This window comes from Montipora capricornis, chromosome 3, assembly GCF_036669925.1.
Source record: "Montipora capricornis isolate CH-2021 chromosome 3, ASM3666992v2, whole genome shotgun sequence".
Taxonomy (NCBI): domain Eukaryota; kingdom Metazoa; phylum Cnidaria; class Anthozoa; order Scleractinia; family Acroporidae; genus Montipora; species Montipora capricornis.
This window is the reverse complement of record NC_090885.1, coordinates 14738777-14756276: the sequence shown is the minus strand read 5'-3', so window position 1 is coordinate 14756276 and position 17500 is coordinate 14738777. Positions and strand designations below refer to the sequence as shown.

Genomic DNA, 17500 nt, shown 5'->3' with positions numbered 1-17500 from the left:
CAACTATTTCTCCTCATTCTTCAAAGACCCCGTGCTTCTATCCGGCCGGAGCTGAATACGCGACCTTCTCTATACAGTAGTCCAATTTGACAATGATTGTTTTAACAAGTGCGACTCTCAAATGACAATCTCCCTTGCCAGAAACAAGCCTTTTTAGACATCCCTCCAACACGAAAGAAGAGCTCCAGAACCGTTTCTCGAAAATTGGGCCGAGAAGTGTACCTTTGATGTCGTTCTTTAAATTCTCTACAGTCTGCTTCAACGATTTTGGGCCATTTGATTTTCCATCCGTGAGCACAATAACAATCTAAAAAAAAGCCTTTGAATGACTGATAGATATGGATAAATAAAAGGAATAAATGAGTGAAATAATGAAGGAACAAATGAATGAGTGAATGGATGAATATTTTGGGCAGAAACCGATACAACGTACATTTGATTATTTAGTGATGTAAACCGGCCTTCTAATTCTTCTACAATGTGAGCTTACATTGGGTTGCTTCTATGTACATATATTTATAAATGCAGTATATAGATGTTGGCGTAATACTGGAAAAAATGTTATAAAATATGATAGTTACAACCTATATGAATGAATGAACGAACGAAATTCGTAAATGAATTAATGATAAATGAACGAATGAATAAAAGAAGGAATACAGGAAGGAACGGAGAAAGGAAGAAGTGACATTGAAACCCTGTATTCGTGAGCTTTTTAAAATGTCTTCCAATTTAGTTAAGCACGTAAAGTTTAGTTTCAAAAATAAAGTATTACTTGTACAGTCTCCGTATCGCCAACTGGATTATTTAGCGCCGGTCTCAACACATGGTAGTGTGTGACCTCTAGTGCCTCTGCTGTGTGCGTCCAACCATCTAGAATAACAAAAGTAAAATAAAACCCGGATCATTGGATGACTCAATTCTAGAGTTTTGATTGGCTTAGCCATCATGGTATATCTAACAATTATTCCATGAGTGCGCATTGGATATGAGGTGATAAATAGCCAAGAGGAGCGTGGCGCCGTGTTGGCTATACACTTCAAGCACGAATGGAATAACTGTTTTCGTTTATGCTTCATGATTAAACTGAAACATTTAAGTAAACATTTGTGTTTTGTTACACGTTATCAATTCGCAAAATTATCGACAGCGAGAATGACGAGCTTTTGAACTTCATAGTTTCGTACCATTGAATATGTTTATGCCGAACCTTGTGGCTTTCTTTAGTGTAGTTTCCGGGACGGCATTGTCGGAAAGTTGTTGTATTTCCGAGGGAGACACTTCTCCAAACCTGTTGTTTTCAGCCATTTTGTCGGAACAAAACTTAAACTTCGCGCCGAATTTTTTTTGACACACTGACACTTGGCGCACTGCTTTCCAAAACTTGGGTTATTCGCTGATAACCGGGATTTGGCGAGCCAATCAAAAAGCCAGGAATGCAATAACAGGGGGTTGAGTAATATACTAAGAGCTATTATACCATGCTATACAAATGTCAGTAACTGTACCCATCAGTTTTTCTTTACGGACAAGAAAATAGGGAAGATTTATCCATAATTTGTGGACGTTTTTAATAAAACAGTTATTCCGCTCGCGCTTGTTTAATATGAGATGATTAAATGTAGCCAACTCGGCGCTACGCGCATCCTTGGCTATCTATCATCTCATATCCAACTCGCGCGCGTGGAATAATTGTTAAATACCATTTGTCATGTGTTGAATTTGGCGCCGGATTTTCCAGCCTCGTTCCCTGGGCATTTTCGCCGAGGGGAGGGCCTGTCCTCTCCTCGGCGAGAAAGCTCTGGGAATGAGACTGAATTCTTTTCACGGTTTTTCAGCCAATGAAAAGTGGGTTTTAATACACTTTCATAGTAACAAACTAGTTCATCTACATGTATCTCTTTAATCGAACAGCTTACTACCTGAGTACTGAAGATTCTCGACTGCACACATCAACCGGGTTTTGGAGCCGTAATTGTTGAGGCCCACAGACAAGGAAGCACTGGTTGAATATTCGACAATAGCCACTCGTGCTTGGCGTGGTGAAATGTCGAAACTTTCGATTATCTGACTGAAGAGAATTATATAATATGATACAATGAACAAAACATGAAATGATAGTATGAAAGATCATCGCATTTCTAATTTATCAAAGCAACTTAGCAATTGCAAGAAAGTTTGAAAAAATCCAGATTTGAACGAGATTTAAACTCATGACCACGCGATTGCGCGGCAATTGCTGTACCAATTTTGCTATCAAGCCGTCTGGCATTTCTCGTCTCCAGAGTCCGCTTTTCTTTTGGGAAGCGCTAAGAACACGGACTCTGGCCACAGCCAATAATACTCGCAGTCGCGGTAATGGTATGATGTTGTAACAGTTGACGACCGTTATTGTGAATGCGTAGAAGAGCCGGAAGCCCAGGATTCGCGGACTTCCTGCTTTGGCTGCAATCTCGTACCCAGAGTCCTCGGGCTTTTTGGTCAGCGGGTGAGCGCCGGAGAGACTCTGGGATAATGGTTTGAACTTTTTTTTTTTGATTGGTCGCTTGCATAACAATGGCAGTCCGAGGTTGGAGGGAGATTCAAACTCTAAAACTAGTTTCAGTGCTGTTTGTTTTTTCTACCTCAGAAATATATAAATCACAAAAATAATAAAACGACGGGGTTTGAATTATGTCTAATACAGCTAGAGGACTCTGAGTACGAAAGTCCGTGTTCTTAGCGCTGGCCAAATTGAAAAGCGGAGTCTGGGGACCAAAATGGCTGTCTGGGAGTTTCAAGTTGTGTCCCGCTAAAGGTGAATTCAATGAACAAAACATTGATATCTCAACGCGTGTCTTTGCATTTAATCAACATTCCCCCTAAGACTACTTGTCTTATTAAACGAGAGTGAGCCACCTGACAAAGTTCTTCTCCTTCACATAGTCAGGAGTTCCTATGCTTCCGGACTCATCCATGACGAAGACAATATTAGCTGGAATTTCGCAATCTGAAACAGAGGAATTATACACCTCTTCCTAAGTAACAATGTTCTAGGTCCGTATTGTAAGTTATGGACCGAGCGGGCCGTAAATCAACGGGAGAAAACTTGGTTCTGTAAATCACTGTACAGACCGAGAAAGCGAGGTAAGTAAGACATTTGTGGTATCTCGGAGGTAATCAGGCGAGCGTGAAATTTAAGGAAACTAATTGCAGTCAAGCGGAACGTTCAACTGCAATAACCAACAAATGATTGGCATACGTCAAAACCCGAAAAAAATCTTATTGGCTTTTTGAAGTAGTTGCTTGCAAGAGTTTCACGGGCCTATTTCACATAAACAAAATGAAAGACTTGCCAGAAAATCTTGCATGAAAATTTCAAATTTAGCGTGCCGTCTGACTGGTCGTACCATAGAACTGATGGCCTACTTAATTAACCAATCATAGCGTGCGTAGTTGTCATCTACAAGGAAGATTTACGTTCTTGCAGTGGAAACTTAGCACTTCACATTACACTCTAATCAGTTAAGTCTGTTCATATACAAGTGCTACACGGCCAACGTTTGCAAAAACGTAATCTTTCCTTGTACTTGTACATGTTGATTGCCGTGACTTTAACATCTTCAGTTCCCACGACCTGCTCCCGTCTGACCTTGTAGCTCAGTCGGCAGATCAGCGGAGATCTAACCCGAAGGTCGTGGGTTCAATTCCCACCCTGGTCAGAGTTTTTCTCTGTCCTTGTGTGGGCCCATTTCCATCAGTAGTGCTAACGCTCACATGGTTCATATGGGGTGGAAACTTAGCACTTTACACTAATCAGTTTAGTTGTCATCTACTTGCGTAGCGTTGTCTCGGACCCTCAGGAAAAAAAATAATTCCTGGTACACAGGGTAGCGTAATATCTGAGAGGTTTAATAAAAAGAGTTGCAATGTATCCTCAAGGCACAATTATAAAACTAGGCTTGCCTCCACATCGACGTTTTGCATACCTTTACCGAGAACAAATTACGGTAAATTTAATATTCACTTCAAAAGAATTGTTCTTTGATATTCCAGTGACGAATCTTTTAAATGCGACTATCTGCTTTTTCCGGTTGTTTTCTCTATTCCCTGACTTCTTGTAAGTTGTGTGTGTTTAAAGTGTGGAACACTTTATGACAAACAACTTTAGGGCCAGGCAAGGAGACGAAATGCGGTTGTTCCATGCGCCCTAAGTATAACTTTTGTCGTGTTAACGTGTTTAGTATAATTAAGCCTATAAGCACTAGTTCCAAAATGGTTGGTTCAGTATCAACGATCTTCGTGAGTGACAGTCTATCTTTCACTTTCGCATCTTCACCTCGCCAGTGTAGCGCGATGTTACGTATTTGTCATCAAGTGTCCCGCCCTTACTCTAGTCACAACCAATTTCCAATCTCGGGTTGCCCTGTGATGAACGTATTATCATTTCATATACCAAATGATGCCCGAAATTGAACTGTTACGACTTATACAATTTCTAACCTCCTTTATCTTCATCAGTACTGCACGTTGTATTTCCTGAAATACCCTCTAGAAAATAAAGAAGATCAAATTTAGACCATCTTCACAGGCGAACAACTACAGAGGCGCCGTGAGGATGCGCTTATTCGTGCATTGAGTTTAAGTTAGAGAAACAACTGATTATCCACTGAGATGGGGAACATCGCATGGGAAAAGAAAAGCAAAGAAATGAATTAACGGATACCGCCATTCCAGGCTTAAGAAGCTTCCTATGTTTCTCAAATTCCCGCTTGCATATTACTGCATATATGTTGTCGGTCAAATCTGTTCTGAGGTTGAATCCGTTTTTGTCTAGGTCAAATTGGTGTGCCTCATTTTACCTAGGTTCAACCCGGACTGAAAACACCTCTTTTTTTCCCTCAAGAGCTGTCTTACGCATCTCAAACACGTCCTCTTAATGATTTTTATCATCTTATCGATTTCTGTATTCATATATTTATCAACATTTCAACATTGTTGGGGATCAAAGAAATGTACTATGCACTTACCAATACTCGAACTCGGACCCTCCAGATTTTTAGCCCTGTCTTCACCATTACACCACAACGACGAACATGCTCATCCCAGCACATTTCTTTTCATTAATTAGTTTTGTATAGGGCGATTTTCAATTGATTGTAGAAAGTAATTAGCGAATTGCTTTGGTTTTGCATACTTCACTCAGTGATTGGTGCAAAGTTCTCGTGCCACTTTTTCAACCAGTCAGAAATGAAACCCAAACCAATCGTGGCTCGCGCGTGCACATTTTCCCGCGCTTTGTGTTGGCTACGTGTTCTTTCTTCTTTGATTGGTTTACTGGTTTTGATTGGCAAAGTAATTACTTTGGTTTTGGTTTTATGACACTCGATTGAAACTCGCTCTGATAAGTCAATTGATACCCATGTATAATAACCAAACTAATCCTAATTTTCTCTAGGCTTAATTTTTAATTTTAGGCTAGACTCAGTCTAAGCTAAATTTTTTCTCTAGGCCCAAAAAAACCTTTCTTCCTGAAATTCATCTGAGTGCGTATTCAACTTAGGTAAAATGATGAAGATCACCAATTTAACCTACTGGGTAAAAACGGATTTAACGTGAAAACGGATTTTACCGGCAACATATACACGCATCAGAAGCCTTTAAGTTAATCGAATCTTAACATTGGAAGTTTCTACCCACCAAAGTACGAGAAGAATTGTTGACCGGCATCTCTGGCTAACCCGGCGATGTCAGTTAACCTGACGTTTGTGAGCTGTGGGGATAACTTGTTGTACAACCCGTACGCCAATCCACGGATCTGATCAACCAGGACTTCCTTATCCACTACATCAGTAAATTTAGAGTTTCGTCGGCACCTGGCGTAGGATTTATCGTACAAAATTCCTACAGATGTGCAAGGAAATGCTGGTGTTATTGGTGGAAATGCTCACAAGAAAACAGGAACGAGGCAGTGCGGCCCGAGATTGCTTTAAAATCCCGAGTTCAAGACCCGTTCTGAGCACTCGTTGAAGTTGATCTTGGTAGTCCCTGGTTCAACGTCTCGTCTGTACTTGCTTCATTGGCGCGCGCGTTAGCTCGCGCACGTTGATAAAATGGCGGGTTTTCACTGACACCGAGCTTAATCTGTCAAGGAATGGTTATTTTCTCCTGACAAGGTAAACCCCTCTTTTTAATGGTGTTATGTACTAGTAATAGGTACACGGAAAACATATTTTAAGGAGAAAAAAAGTTGGATAGTAGACGTGGTAGTATTTATATATAAATGAGTAAAAACTGCATTTGGAGCAAGACACTGAGTGTGAGGTGATGATGTAGCAGTCCAATTTGCTTACATTTTTTTGCACGATCGAGCAATTTGAAATCACTTTACTGCAAGATTTTGGCCACGACAAACAAGTAGGTTCAATTTTTCAGTAATATTCAGTAGCTTTTGCTATATAATTATGACTTTTCCGGTTGATCACGTTTCAAACTCTTCTCGCGTAATTCGTTAAAAAAAAAAAAAACACTTAAAATAAAGGGCATGCAGCATGAAAACATGCACGGTGACCTACGGTGCTTTTAAAGGGACATCTATTTCTTCTCTCCTTTTTCGTAAGAGACCAGTCTCTCTTCTCTTATTTTTTAAGGTTGATTTTGTCCGCTGCTCCTTTTCTTTGTGCCGCTCACTTCTTTTTCGCAGCTCATTTTTTCCTGCAGCTCACTTTTTCTTTCGCCGCTACCTCTAATATTTAAGGATTTTTTTTCGCTGCCCACCATTTTTCGGGTTAACCCTAACCCTAACCCTAACCCCTAAGACTCGAAAGCGAAGAAAGTAACCCAAAACCATCAATTTGGCTGACCCTAGACCTAAAAACCAACTATTAGGCCTAGGGTTAGCCAAATTGAGGGTTTTGGTCTTAGGGGTCCTAAGGGTCGCTATCTTCAATACACCCCTTTTTTTCCCGTTGTTCACCATTTTTTACGGCTTCTCAATAAAAGTATGTGGAAAATAAAAAATTAAATTGAACGGCAGAAAAAAAAAATGAGCTGCAAAAAAACAGTGGGCAGCAAAAAAAAAAGTACATGCGAAAAAAAAAATAGCGGGGAAAAACACTGAGCGGCAGAAAAAAAAAGTGGCGGCAAAAAAAGGAGGAGCGGACAAAATCAATATTAGAAAAAAAGAGAAGAGACACTTGTCTCTTACGAAAAAGGAGGGAAGAAATAGATGTTCCTCTAAAAGCACCGTAGTGACCCCATCTTTTTACTGCATTTCTTCAATGTCCTGTGCATGAATATCAATTGTGCCAAGTTTGACAGAAACCAGGATAGTACGTCATTTTCAAGGGAATTACCTTAACTGAATTTGCGGAAGAATGAAATTTAGTTCTTTGAGCCAGATTAGTTTGGAGTACCGATTATGTCGCCCTCTCCCTATTAACTAAGGGACACTAAACAATATGGCCGCTGGAACAGTCTCAGACCACTTCCCCAAGATGATGATGATGATGACAGATATTGGATGCTACACCCAAAAGCAACTCTTCGATCCCTCATCGTACCTTCTATTAAAGGGGCACTGTCACGGACACGCATGCGCCAGGTTTTTGAATCGAGATTTGAAAATTTCATCCTGAACTTTTCAAGTTTAGTGAGTTGCAGGCAGACATTATGGAGGCCACTGTCGCCTGCAGAATCTAAAACACTAGACGCACAAATAGTATTTCAATCTCCTCAAGAAGGCAAAGCAGTGCAGTCAAAGTACCAATACAGCATCTACAATGATGTGAAGCTTTTCTTTGGTGTGAATTCATGAGAGATTCGACGTATGGTGTATAATCGAAGTGTAAGCCGTTTCACCATTATAATTTGAACAAGTCCATCGTCGCGACTCATTTCTAGCTATTACCTGTTACCTGTCCGCCGCGTTCCAGGTGGCACATATAGGGCCTCCACAGGAGCTTTCCATGTCTGTTTGTCAACTGCAACGCCCCGCTCCTCGTCCTACGAACCCCATCCTCGTTCTTTCATCTCCCTCTCTACGGTCCTTCTCCACGTTGTCTTTGGTCTCCCCTCTTTCTTTTTCCCTCCGGTCTCCAATTTCACGCCGTCCTTGTATCGCTCGCTCTGTCCTGCCTTAGAATGTGGCCAATGAACTTCCATCTTCTTCTCTTTACTTCCTGACTCGCTGGTGACATTTCCGCCCTGGCTAGTAACTCTTTGGTGGAGATGTGATCTTGCCAACGTATGCTGTGAATCGTCCGTAGGCATTTGTTTTGAAACACTTTGAGAATGTGTTCATCGCTCTTGGTCATTTTCCAGGTCTCACATCCATACATCAAGATCAGGCAAGACGAGGGTCTTGTACAGTTTCATCTTCGTTCTCTTTGAGATGCTCTTGGAGTTCAAGATCTTAATTAGCCTAATATATGTCCCTCTTGCCTTTGAAAGTCTGTTCTGTAAGTCCTCCATCCCACCTCCTTCTTTGTTGACTTTGGCGCCAAGATAGGTAAACTCTTCTACTTCTTTGATGTTTTTACCCACTATGCTGATAGGTGCTTGATTCTTCGCATTGATTCGTATGACGTTGGTCTTGTCAAGGTTTATTTTTAGGCCGACCCTTTTGGCTTCCCTGTCTATTCTTGAGATTTTGTCTTGCATTTGATTTCTTGACGAGGATAGTAATGCTTCGTCATCTGCAAAATCTAGGTCATCCAGTTTTGTTGTTAGTCTCCATCTTATGCCGTTCTCCCCCTTGCCAACAGTTGTTCTCATTACCCAGTCCATCACTATAAGAAAGAGGAATCCAGACATGTTGCAGCCTTGTTTTACACCGGTCTTAATATTGAACCATTCACCTCTCTCTCCTTGGTTCTCTACAGCACATTGGAAATCCGCATAAAACAGCTGACGGTACTTTTATCCTTATGATCTCGGGGATGCCGTACTTCCGCATGATAATCCATAGACTGTCCCGGTGTACCGAGTCGAAAGCTTCTCAAAGTCTATAAAGTTCACATATATAGTTGCTTGCCACTCGTTTGCTTGCTCTATGATATTCCTTAGAATGAAGACTTCCTCTGTTGTTCCTCTCCCTTGCCTATAACCAGCTTGCTCCTTCCTGAGTCTTTTGTCTGCTCCACTTCTCACTCTGCCAATAACAATACGACCTAGAATTTTTCCAACTATGGACAATAGAGTTATGCCTCTTGAGTTCTTACAGTCCTTTAGGTTACCCTTCTTTGGTAACTTGATTATCAACCCTTTCCTCCAAGCCTCTGGAATAACCTCGAACTTCCATATCTTCGACAACAGCTCGTGTATCTTTATTGTTGAGAATTCTGTGTCCGTCTTCAATAGCTCGGCGGTGATGTTATCGATTCCGGGTTCTTTCCCACTTTTCAATTTTCTAACTGCCTCCTTTACTTCGCCTAGTGTTGGCTCAGTGTCTTGCTTCCTGGAAATCGAGTTCTTCTTTGTCATCATCCATGATGGTTATTGGATTTTGTGGTGGTTTTCAGTTTAGTACCTCTTTGAAGTGTTCCGTCCATCGGTCTTGTATATCTTTTTTGTTGCCGAGGAGGTTTCCGTGCTTGTCCATCACCGAAGTGCTTTGACGACTCTGGCTGCCATGCATTGCTAAGTGTCTTTGTTAGCACGTACAGTGTTTTCATGTGTTGGCTTCTTGCAGCCTCTTCAGCTTGGCTAGCGATGTTGTTCAGCCACTTCCTTTCATCAGACTTGATGCTCCTTTTCACTTCCTTGTTCTTCTCAGCACATTTTGCTCTTAGTTGATTCTTCACCCTTTCTGAATGAATGCTTAAAATCTTCTTGTTGATGGCATCCCGTTGATTTACTAGCTGCCATGATTCTCCGCTTATCCAAGGTTTCTTCTTCTTCCTCGGTTTACCTAAAACAGTATCCGTTACTTCGGTATACGCTTTCCTCATGACTTCAAAATCTTTCTCCACCTCGTGTTGATCTTCTTCTAAATCTCCGCCTTCTTGTTGTAAGACCTGGTACCTATTCATTAGGGTAACCCTGAATTCTGTCAGGGTATCTTCGTTTCCCAGCTTTTATGTGTCGTATTTGACCCGACCTGTTTTCTTTTGCCTCGGGGGTCTCTCGAGCTTAAGTCTGATAGTTGTACAAACAAGATAGTGATCACTACCCAAGTCTGCAGACCTGTAGACCCTTGTACCTTCTACCGAGTTCCTGAACCGTTTATTAATCAAGACATGATCGATCTGATTCCTGGTTCGTCCATCCGGTGAAATCCATGTCGCTTTGTGGATAATTTTATGAGGAAACAATGTTCCTGTTATGACCAGTTCGTTCATGTCGCACATATCGCAAAGCTTTTCGCCGTTGCCATTTCGTACTCCTAGCCCCTGCTTCCCCATCACTCGTTCACAGTTGGTGTTTTCCTCTCCCGTCTTCGCATTCACGTCTCCGGTGATAATCAGCATATCGTGCTTGTTTCTCTTATCCAGCACCTCCTGTAGCCTTGCATAGAACTCATCTTTGGTCTCTTCATCTGCATCCTCGGTTGGGGCATAGACATGTATTACCGTTAGTTTGATGTGCCTTGAGTGAAAACGAGCTTGAATTATCCTCTCACTGACCGGTATCCATTCTATGACAGCCCCAGCTGCATCTTGTGACATCAATATACCTACCCCTGCTCTATGTATGTCATCTTCCCTACCAGAGTAGATAATAGTCTCTCCCTCTGCAATTTGTAGTTTACCCTGACCAGTCCAGTGTGTTTCACTTATACCCATAATGGATATTCCTCTCCTGTGCATCTCCCTTGCTGCTTGTGCAAGGCTCTCTGTTCTATACAACGTGCTCACATTCCAATTTCCTATCTTCAAAGTGTTTTTAGGGTGCACCAATGACCCTGTCGGCTCGGGTGCTTCCTTTCGGGTTTGCCTCCCGAGCGTCATCGTGCATCTACTGCGAGGTAAGGTCATGGTGTTCCTTCCGTTTTCGAATGAAATGCTTCTGCTTCTGGTTTCTGTAATAATTACGTTTTTATAAGATGGGGTTATCAGCCCCAAGCTCACCCCCAACCTGGAGAACCAGTGGATCATTCTTCGTCTGCTCCCTACCTTTCGACCTGTTCGGCAAGGGTAACCCAAACAGGAGCTCAAAGCTCCCGCCGACGTAGCTCTAGAGGTCATTGGGACGCGCAAACCACCCCACCACGTTAAGGTGATGATCCGTCGGGGCGGATTTCTAGCTATTAGTCGCTTAAATTTCAGAAACCACCACATCATCCTTTGAGGATAAACCTTTACTATCTTCGCTCTAAAATGTGCATTTGAATATTTTGAAGAAAACCGGCATTTAGACGAGAGGAACTGCACTGGTTGTGTTTATTTGTTGCACGAATTATGAATTTTTCTCTGCTTACCGTCTTTCGACTTCAAAGTTGTCTCTTGAAAATGGATGCACTCTCTTTCAGTTTTGAAATGACATGTTAATCTTGATAATATGTTTGGCAGAGGAAAAATATATTTCCAGTTGAGCGCTTGTACCGCCGACAGTGTTTCAGGTACCCTGGTCCCAGATCGAGGTTTGTCTTTTGCCGCGAGAGAGCCGCGAAGCGGCGACGACCAGTCGCGAAGCGGAGACGACCAGTCGCGAAGCGTCGAGAAGAGCAAGTGTCTGCATGAAAGTGAGATTCAAGTCCAAGGTAACTAAAGGTTTTTCTCTTCTCGCCGCTTCGCGACTCGTATTCGTGGCTCTCTCGCGGCTCAAGAAAAACCTTTGGGACCAGGGTATGTTTCAGGTCACACTTCACTGAATTCAGTTGTCAGTGAACAAAAATGGCAAAAATATTTTTGTTTGGTTTTATTTTTGGACTCCAAATCATCGATAATAGATAAATATACATTGCATTGTTTTCGAAAGCCGTATAAGGTCTACACTTAAACAGAAATAGCACAATATTAAAAGTTTGTTAAAATTTCTGCTTGTAAGAAATACTGCGCATGTCATCGCATGACAGTTCCCCTTTAATCCCTCTTTTCTCTGATATGTATTGCAGCCCGCGGACCGAAAACAGGTTTTACTCCTGCAATCGCAAGACTAAACACCTCTAATCGGTTGGTGGCGGTGGCATGGGTTCACTATACATTTTTGAACATGTTGAACACGTTTCCTTTGTGTAGCAAACATTGACTGTACATGTTTACTGCTATTTACCTGATCCATAGTACATCCTTAGCAACTGACCAAGGCGGACTCCTTTGTTCTCCCAGCTGGGAAGACCGTGTCCCAGAAGGAAACCATCAATGCCTCCCAGTATCAACGCATCAGTTGCTTTAGTGATGTCGGGGTCAGATAAACGGTACCTCGCTGGGCAGTCGTTATCTGGTAACCACACTCCCGAGGGACCAAAGAATGTGGTCTTACCGGCATTTTTACTGAACAATGCGCTAAGTGCTAGGTCGTAAGCAATGGTGGCAGCGAAAAGGTTGTCGACGACGTACGGCGAACCTTGGGCCCACGTCTGAAGGGAGACACTGTTATCTCGAACCAAACCTGCGCAGACGCCCGTGGCAACACGGCCCATAGCTATAGTTTCTCGGTCGGTTGTAAAAACCACGCCTTTCTCCTCATTGGTGCGTTCGTCAAGCTGATAAGTAACCATCTGTCTTAAGATGCGTTTCTCTTCGGAAATAAGCACTGTTTCTGGCAACGGATCGGCTTGCCCACAGAGTATATTAAACAAATCGGTATCGTAGCCAAGAAGACGGATATAGTTTGCGACTTTCTTCAGGGTATCTCTGTTGGTGGTCGTGTTTCGCTCAATCTTTTCTACGAGCTCGATGAAATGATCAAGCGTGTAGATATCGTAAATGATTGGCTCTGACCGCTTGACTCTAGAATAATAATAGTTAATAAATAATAAATTATAACAGGTGATAAATAGATAATAATAGATTTTAAATTAAGTCATGCATTACGACACTTTTCAATTCACTTACCCTCTGTTCATCCGGCTCTTATCCGCTCGTTTGACTGCGAGGAACGCACAAGAGTGTTCCATTTATTTCAGTTTATGGCGCTCAGCTCCCTGGCTTCCCACCAGAGGCTATGCCATTTTTTACCAATATTTTCTTTCCTGCATCATAACCTCGCATCATATCCTCGCCTCACAGTGCGAATCGATTGAATATAAATAATACAAAGACGTAACTACCAATAATTAAAGGTCCTTAAAGAGCTAGACGATTCTATCTACGAAAACAAAGACTGGAAAGAGCCATGTGGGCTTCGTAATTTGTCAGTGTAAATCCACACCAGACGGCTCTCTAACTGTTTTTTGAGTTACCATTCTTTTCAGTCAGTGAAAGCGATACTAGACGGTAGAAGTAAACGCAAACCGCTCCCTACCCCATCAATTGGAGCGTACAACTTCGTTGTATTTGTCGAACGGCGTTTTCATAGGCCGAGTTACTTTTAGATTGATTTTCCCGAAAAACCAGACCTTTCCAGTTAATCACAAGGCTTGCATGAGAATTATTACTCATGCGACCGAGAATAGTTACTTGTGCAAGCCAAATCTTATTTTAGAACTCCTCGTCTGTAAAATGTAAAATTCCGTTACATAGACCTAGTATTGGATTCTGAGTTGTAGACTCCTTGCCCGGGTTGCTCGACACATGGTTAGCACTATTCAGCGTTAAATTCCATGGAAACCCCCTAGGTTTTGATACCTCTTAACCAACGGTTAGCGTTAACCTGGTCCCTGTTGTTCGAAAGCCAATTAACTAATCCAGGATTAGTGTAAAGTTTTGTTTCATGTTTTCAACTTTTTGGTAACAGTTTCTGTTGATTATTTTTGTTTTTCAAGGGTGACTTCTTCTACTGTAAAGTTTTGCCGAATATCAACGCTGAACAGCATTTGAGAGTAAAGAAATAAACTCCTTGGTTAATTTTTAATCTGGGATTAACGTTAATCGGTTTTTGAACAACCAGACCCAGGCTTCGAGCAACTGAACCCTGGTTAATACAAGCTTCTGATTCCCACTATACTTTGCAGAAAAAAAAATGCTGCATAATTCCACTTTCTATAAATGACGTTGAAAGGTTACAAAAAACAAACCTGTTCAAAGGAATCCTTTCCCTGTCAGCTTCCACTGTTCTGATGTTCTCTGCAATAAACGAAAAACGGGGAAAGAGTGAAGAAAAAAAAAAGATTGAATGAATGAATAAATGACAGAACAAACGATAAACGAATGAATAGATGGAAGGAGTAACTGAGGACGAATCAAGCAAGTAAACGTATAGTAGAAAAAAACAACAACCATAAAAAAGGGATCATTATGGAGAGAAATTTAGGATCGCCTTTATGAGAAACGGTAAAGTAACATTCAACTCGGGTTGAAATTCGCATTAACCAAAATCAGAGAGACTTGTTTCTTTAAGTTGCCTGTTTGCTACAGATACTGAACACTTAATTTCTCCAACGAGAGAGGCAAGTTAATAAGAAAAAAGAACTTTCATGCTTTTGCAACAAGCAATAACCTGCCATTTCCCGTTTATCTTTTTACGTAAACGGCATGTATTGTCCATTTGAGCAATAGGCTAGGTTCGTATTCTCACAGTTAGATTGGATCTAGCGTGAAATGGAGGCTAATGCGGCGAAAATAATTTGCATGTGAAAAGATTCCCCAGCATTAGCCTCCATTTCATGCTCGATCCACCCCTTCCGTTAGAATACGAAACTGGCCTATTAAAAAGTGACTCAGTACAAGAAAAGTTAATTGGTCTAAGCCTTTCCTACGTAGGTTAGATTAGCGTTATTTCTAGGTTAGGGTAAATACAGCTGTTTATCCTTACTTGAGGAGCTGAATGTGAAATTACAGTGTTCCCATGGCAACTTTTTCTATAGTGCCAAAATGGCGTACAGGTTTGAAATTAAAGAGTAATTTGTCTCATATGATATTAATTAATAGCCAATCAAATGGTATACTCGTGAAATTAGGTTAGTGATCCTGTATATTTAAACTCCAATTTTGTATTAACCGTCACTTCTGAAGACGTATGCAGAAGCATACGAAACGTCAAGTAAAAGTTAATTTCAAATGATGCGTTTATATCCGATGGCTGTCACCGCTGTTTGTGTTTATTTCTGACACACGCTAACACCAACCCGGTATGGTCAACACATTGCGCATGCGCACAACCATTTTTCACCCCGTCAGTTAGCAGCCATGGACAGCTGTTTCGGCCTTGCTGGGCTTCATCAGTATATCAGGGGGTGTTTTAGAGACCCCTTTAATTGGCAGCTTCACACAACAATGTGCGCATGCGTTACGTGTTGGCCATGCCGGGTTGTGAAGCCGGGTTGGCGTTAGCGTGTGTCACCTTGCTTCTTATGTTCTTTTAAAAATCCGTCGGACAGGTTTTTCGCAAATGGCAAAAACGTCGATTTTTGTCTATTTTTATAATAACTGAAAAATCTTTTTTAAAAAAGTGTGTGTTAACGGTTTCCTCTTCATATTGTTTACTAATTCCCAAAACTTTCAACCCTGGTAGTACCGCTAGGTTTTGAGAAAAAGGCCTTTGAAATGTCTAGTTTCCAGTACCCCCTCCAGGAGCTCGGTCACTAAATTTTTCCCCTGATTTGCATTTATTTATTAGGTAAAATTACATATTACAGCAATTGCAGTGACTAACACTTCAGAAAAGACATCCTGTTGCTTAAATTTCAAAGATTTCAAAATCTTAATCTTTTTCTTCGGAAAACTGTAGTAAGCCACCTTAAGATCTACGACGGTTGTGTTGGTGAAAAAGTCGATAGTTGAATGATGTTGACGGCTGGGGTGGGCAAACGCTTTCAAAACATCATCAACATTCTTCACGAGCGGCCTTGTATTCAGTCCCAGGCTGCAGGCACGGCTGTTACTATGGATACGGACATGGGACCGATTAGTGCGCACGTACGCGCATACTTACGCACACACCCAACAAATAGGGAGCTTTAGCAACGACGACGGCAACGGCAACGAGAACGTAGTTGTTAAATGTGAATTCGCGTTTTTGTGATCGTTTCGCTACTATTCCAAGCATTTTAACGTAATTAAGGTGTGAGAAACCCTCAAGAACAAAACTAGTATAAACTGCGCTCAATTTAGGGGAGATAGGGGAGAAAATGAAAATTATCCTCAAGCGGTGACGTTCTCTCTCTAAAACCTCGAATTTGGTCATTTTACGTTGTTTGTTGACGACGGCAAAGAAATAGACAAAAATGAAAAATGCATCTTCAAAGCGTGCAAAGCTATTGCTTTTTATATTTTGAGATGACGTTCTCGTTGCCGTCGCTGTTATCTTTGCTGAAGCTCCCTCAGTAGTGATGTTAAGCAACGACGAGGGCGACGGCAAAGAGAACGTCATCTCAAAATGTAAAATTGCGTTATTGTAATCACTTCGTGATTATTTCAACTTTTTTAATGTAACATGGGTGTGGTAGTTCATAAAATGACACTGGTCGGAACGGAGCTTAATTTAGGGAAGAAAATAAAAATTTATCCCCAAGTGTTGACGTTAATTGTTCTCCATAAAACGTCAAATTTGACTATTTCACGTTGTTGTTTTGCAGACGACGGGAAAAGAATGGACAAAAGTGAAAAAAACACGTGCAGGGCGTGCACAGCTATTGTTTTTCCCCACTAAATATCATTTGTGACGTTCTCGTCGTCATCGCCGTTGTCGTTCCTAAAGGCTGGTTTTCACTAGCGACGGAATCGGAGTCCAAGTCGTAGGTGGAGCTATAAGAGCTCTTGTGATAAATTGGCGTCGAAAGCGCAGTCATAAGATCGACGGAATCGGAGGCGGAAGAATCAGAATCCGCTTACGATTCCGAAAACAAGATTCCCTGTTCCTTGAAAGATTCTGAAAACAAGCCAATCACAATATACGAGCCCAGGCTCTTCGATTACTGTCTGCCACGATAAACAAAAAGAGCGGGCATGGACGAGAAGGTTGTGGAGGCATAGTTAATAGAGAGGACTGATTTGGAAGCTCGGCAAACATCAAAGGAGCAAACAAAGAAGCCAAGATTTAGGTTGGAAAGTCCACCACCGTGCACAATCTATTGTTTTGTGCTCATACACTATTCATAAATTACGTAACCAACGCCTTTCTATTGGTTAGTTCCTTAGTACGGAGTAAACAACTATTGTGTTTTGTGCACGGTCAAGGCCAAAAAAGAGAACAAAAACCTATAACAAAGAAAGTTGTCAGGGTTCATAACCATTCTCGCAAATTGCAAATTGCAAATTGTTTAAAAAGAAAAACATGAAAAAGAATACTTGGCAGGAAGTGGCGAAACAAGCTGGGCTTAAAGCAGGTGTGTGATGAAAGAAACCAGAGATGTGACGCGACTATTCTAACGAACAAGCCTGGAGAAGATTTCTCGAGTTTCTTTGTTTAAGCAACCTCAAATTTCCTTTGACTTTACGTTAAATATCAAATGAAACTATTCCGAGCTTCATTTTCGAAG

General features: G+C 41.5%; 1 protein-coding gene across 1 annotated transcript in view; it reads right to left on the bottom strand.

Moving 5' to 3' along the window:
• Nucleotides 1-17500, bottom strand: part of LOC138042333 (uncharacterized) — a 46076-nt gene that overhangs the window by 13822 nt on the left and 14754 nt on the right. Inside the window, exons 3-10 of the mRNA XM_068888187.1 lie at nt 14099-14147; nt 12193-12872; nt 5680-5883; nt 4483-4530; nt 2899-2989; nt 1923-2071; nt 776-873; nt 223-307 (exon numbers count right to left, since the gene is read on the bottom strand). Coding sequence (XP_068744288.1) covers nt 223-307; nt 776-873; nt 1923-2071; nt 2899-2989; nt 4483-4530; nt 5680-5883; nt 12193-12872; nt 14099-14147 — 1404 coding nt within the window. The remainder of the gene's footprint in view (nt 1-222; nt 308-775; nt 874-1922; nt 2072-2898; nt 2990-4482; nt 4531-5679; nt 5884-12192; nt 12873-14098; nt 14148-17500) is intronic.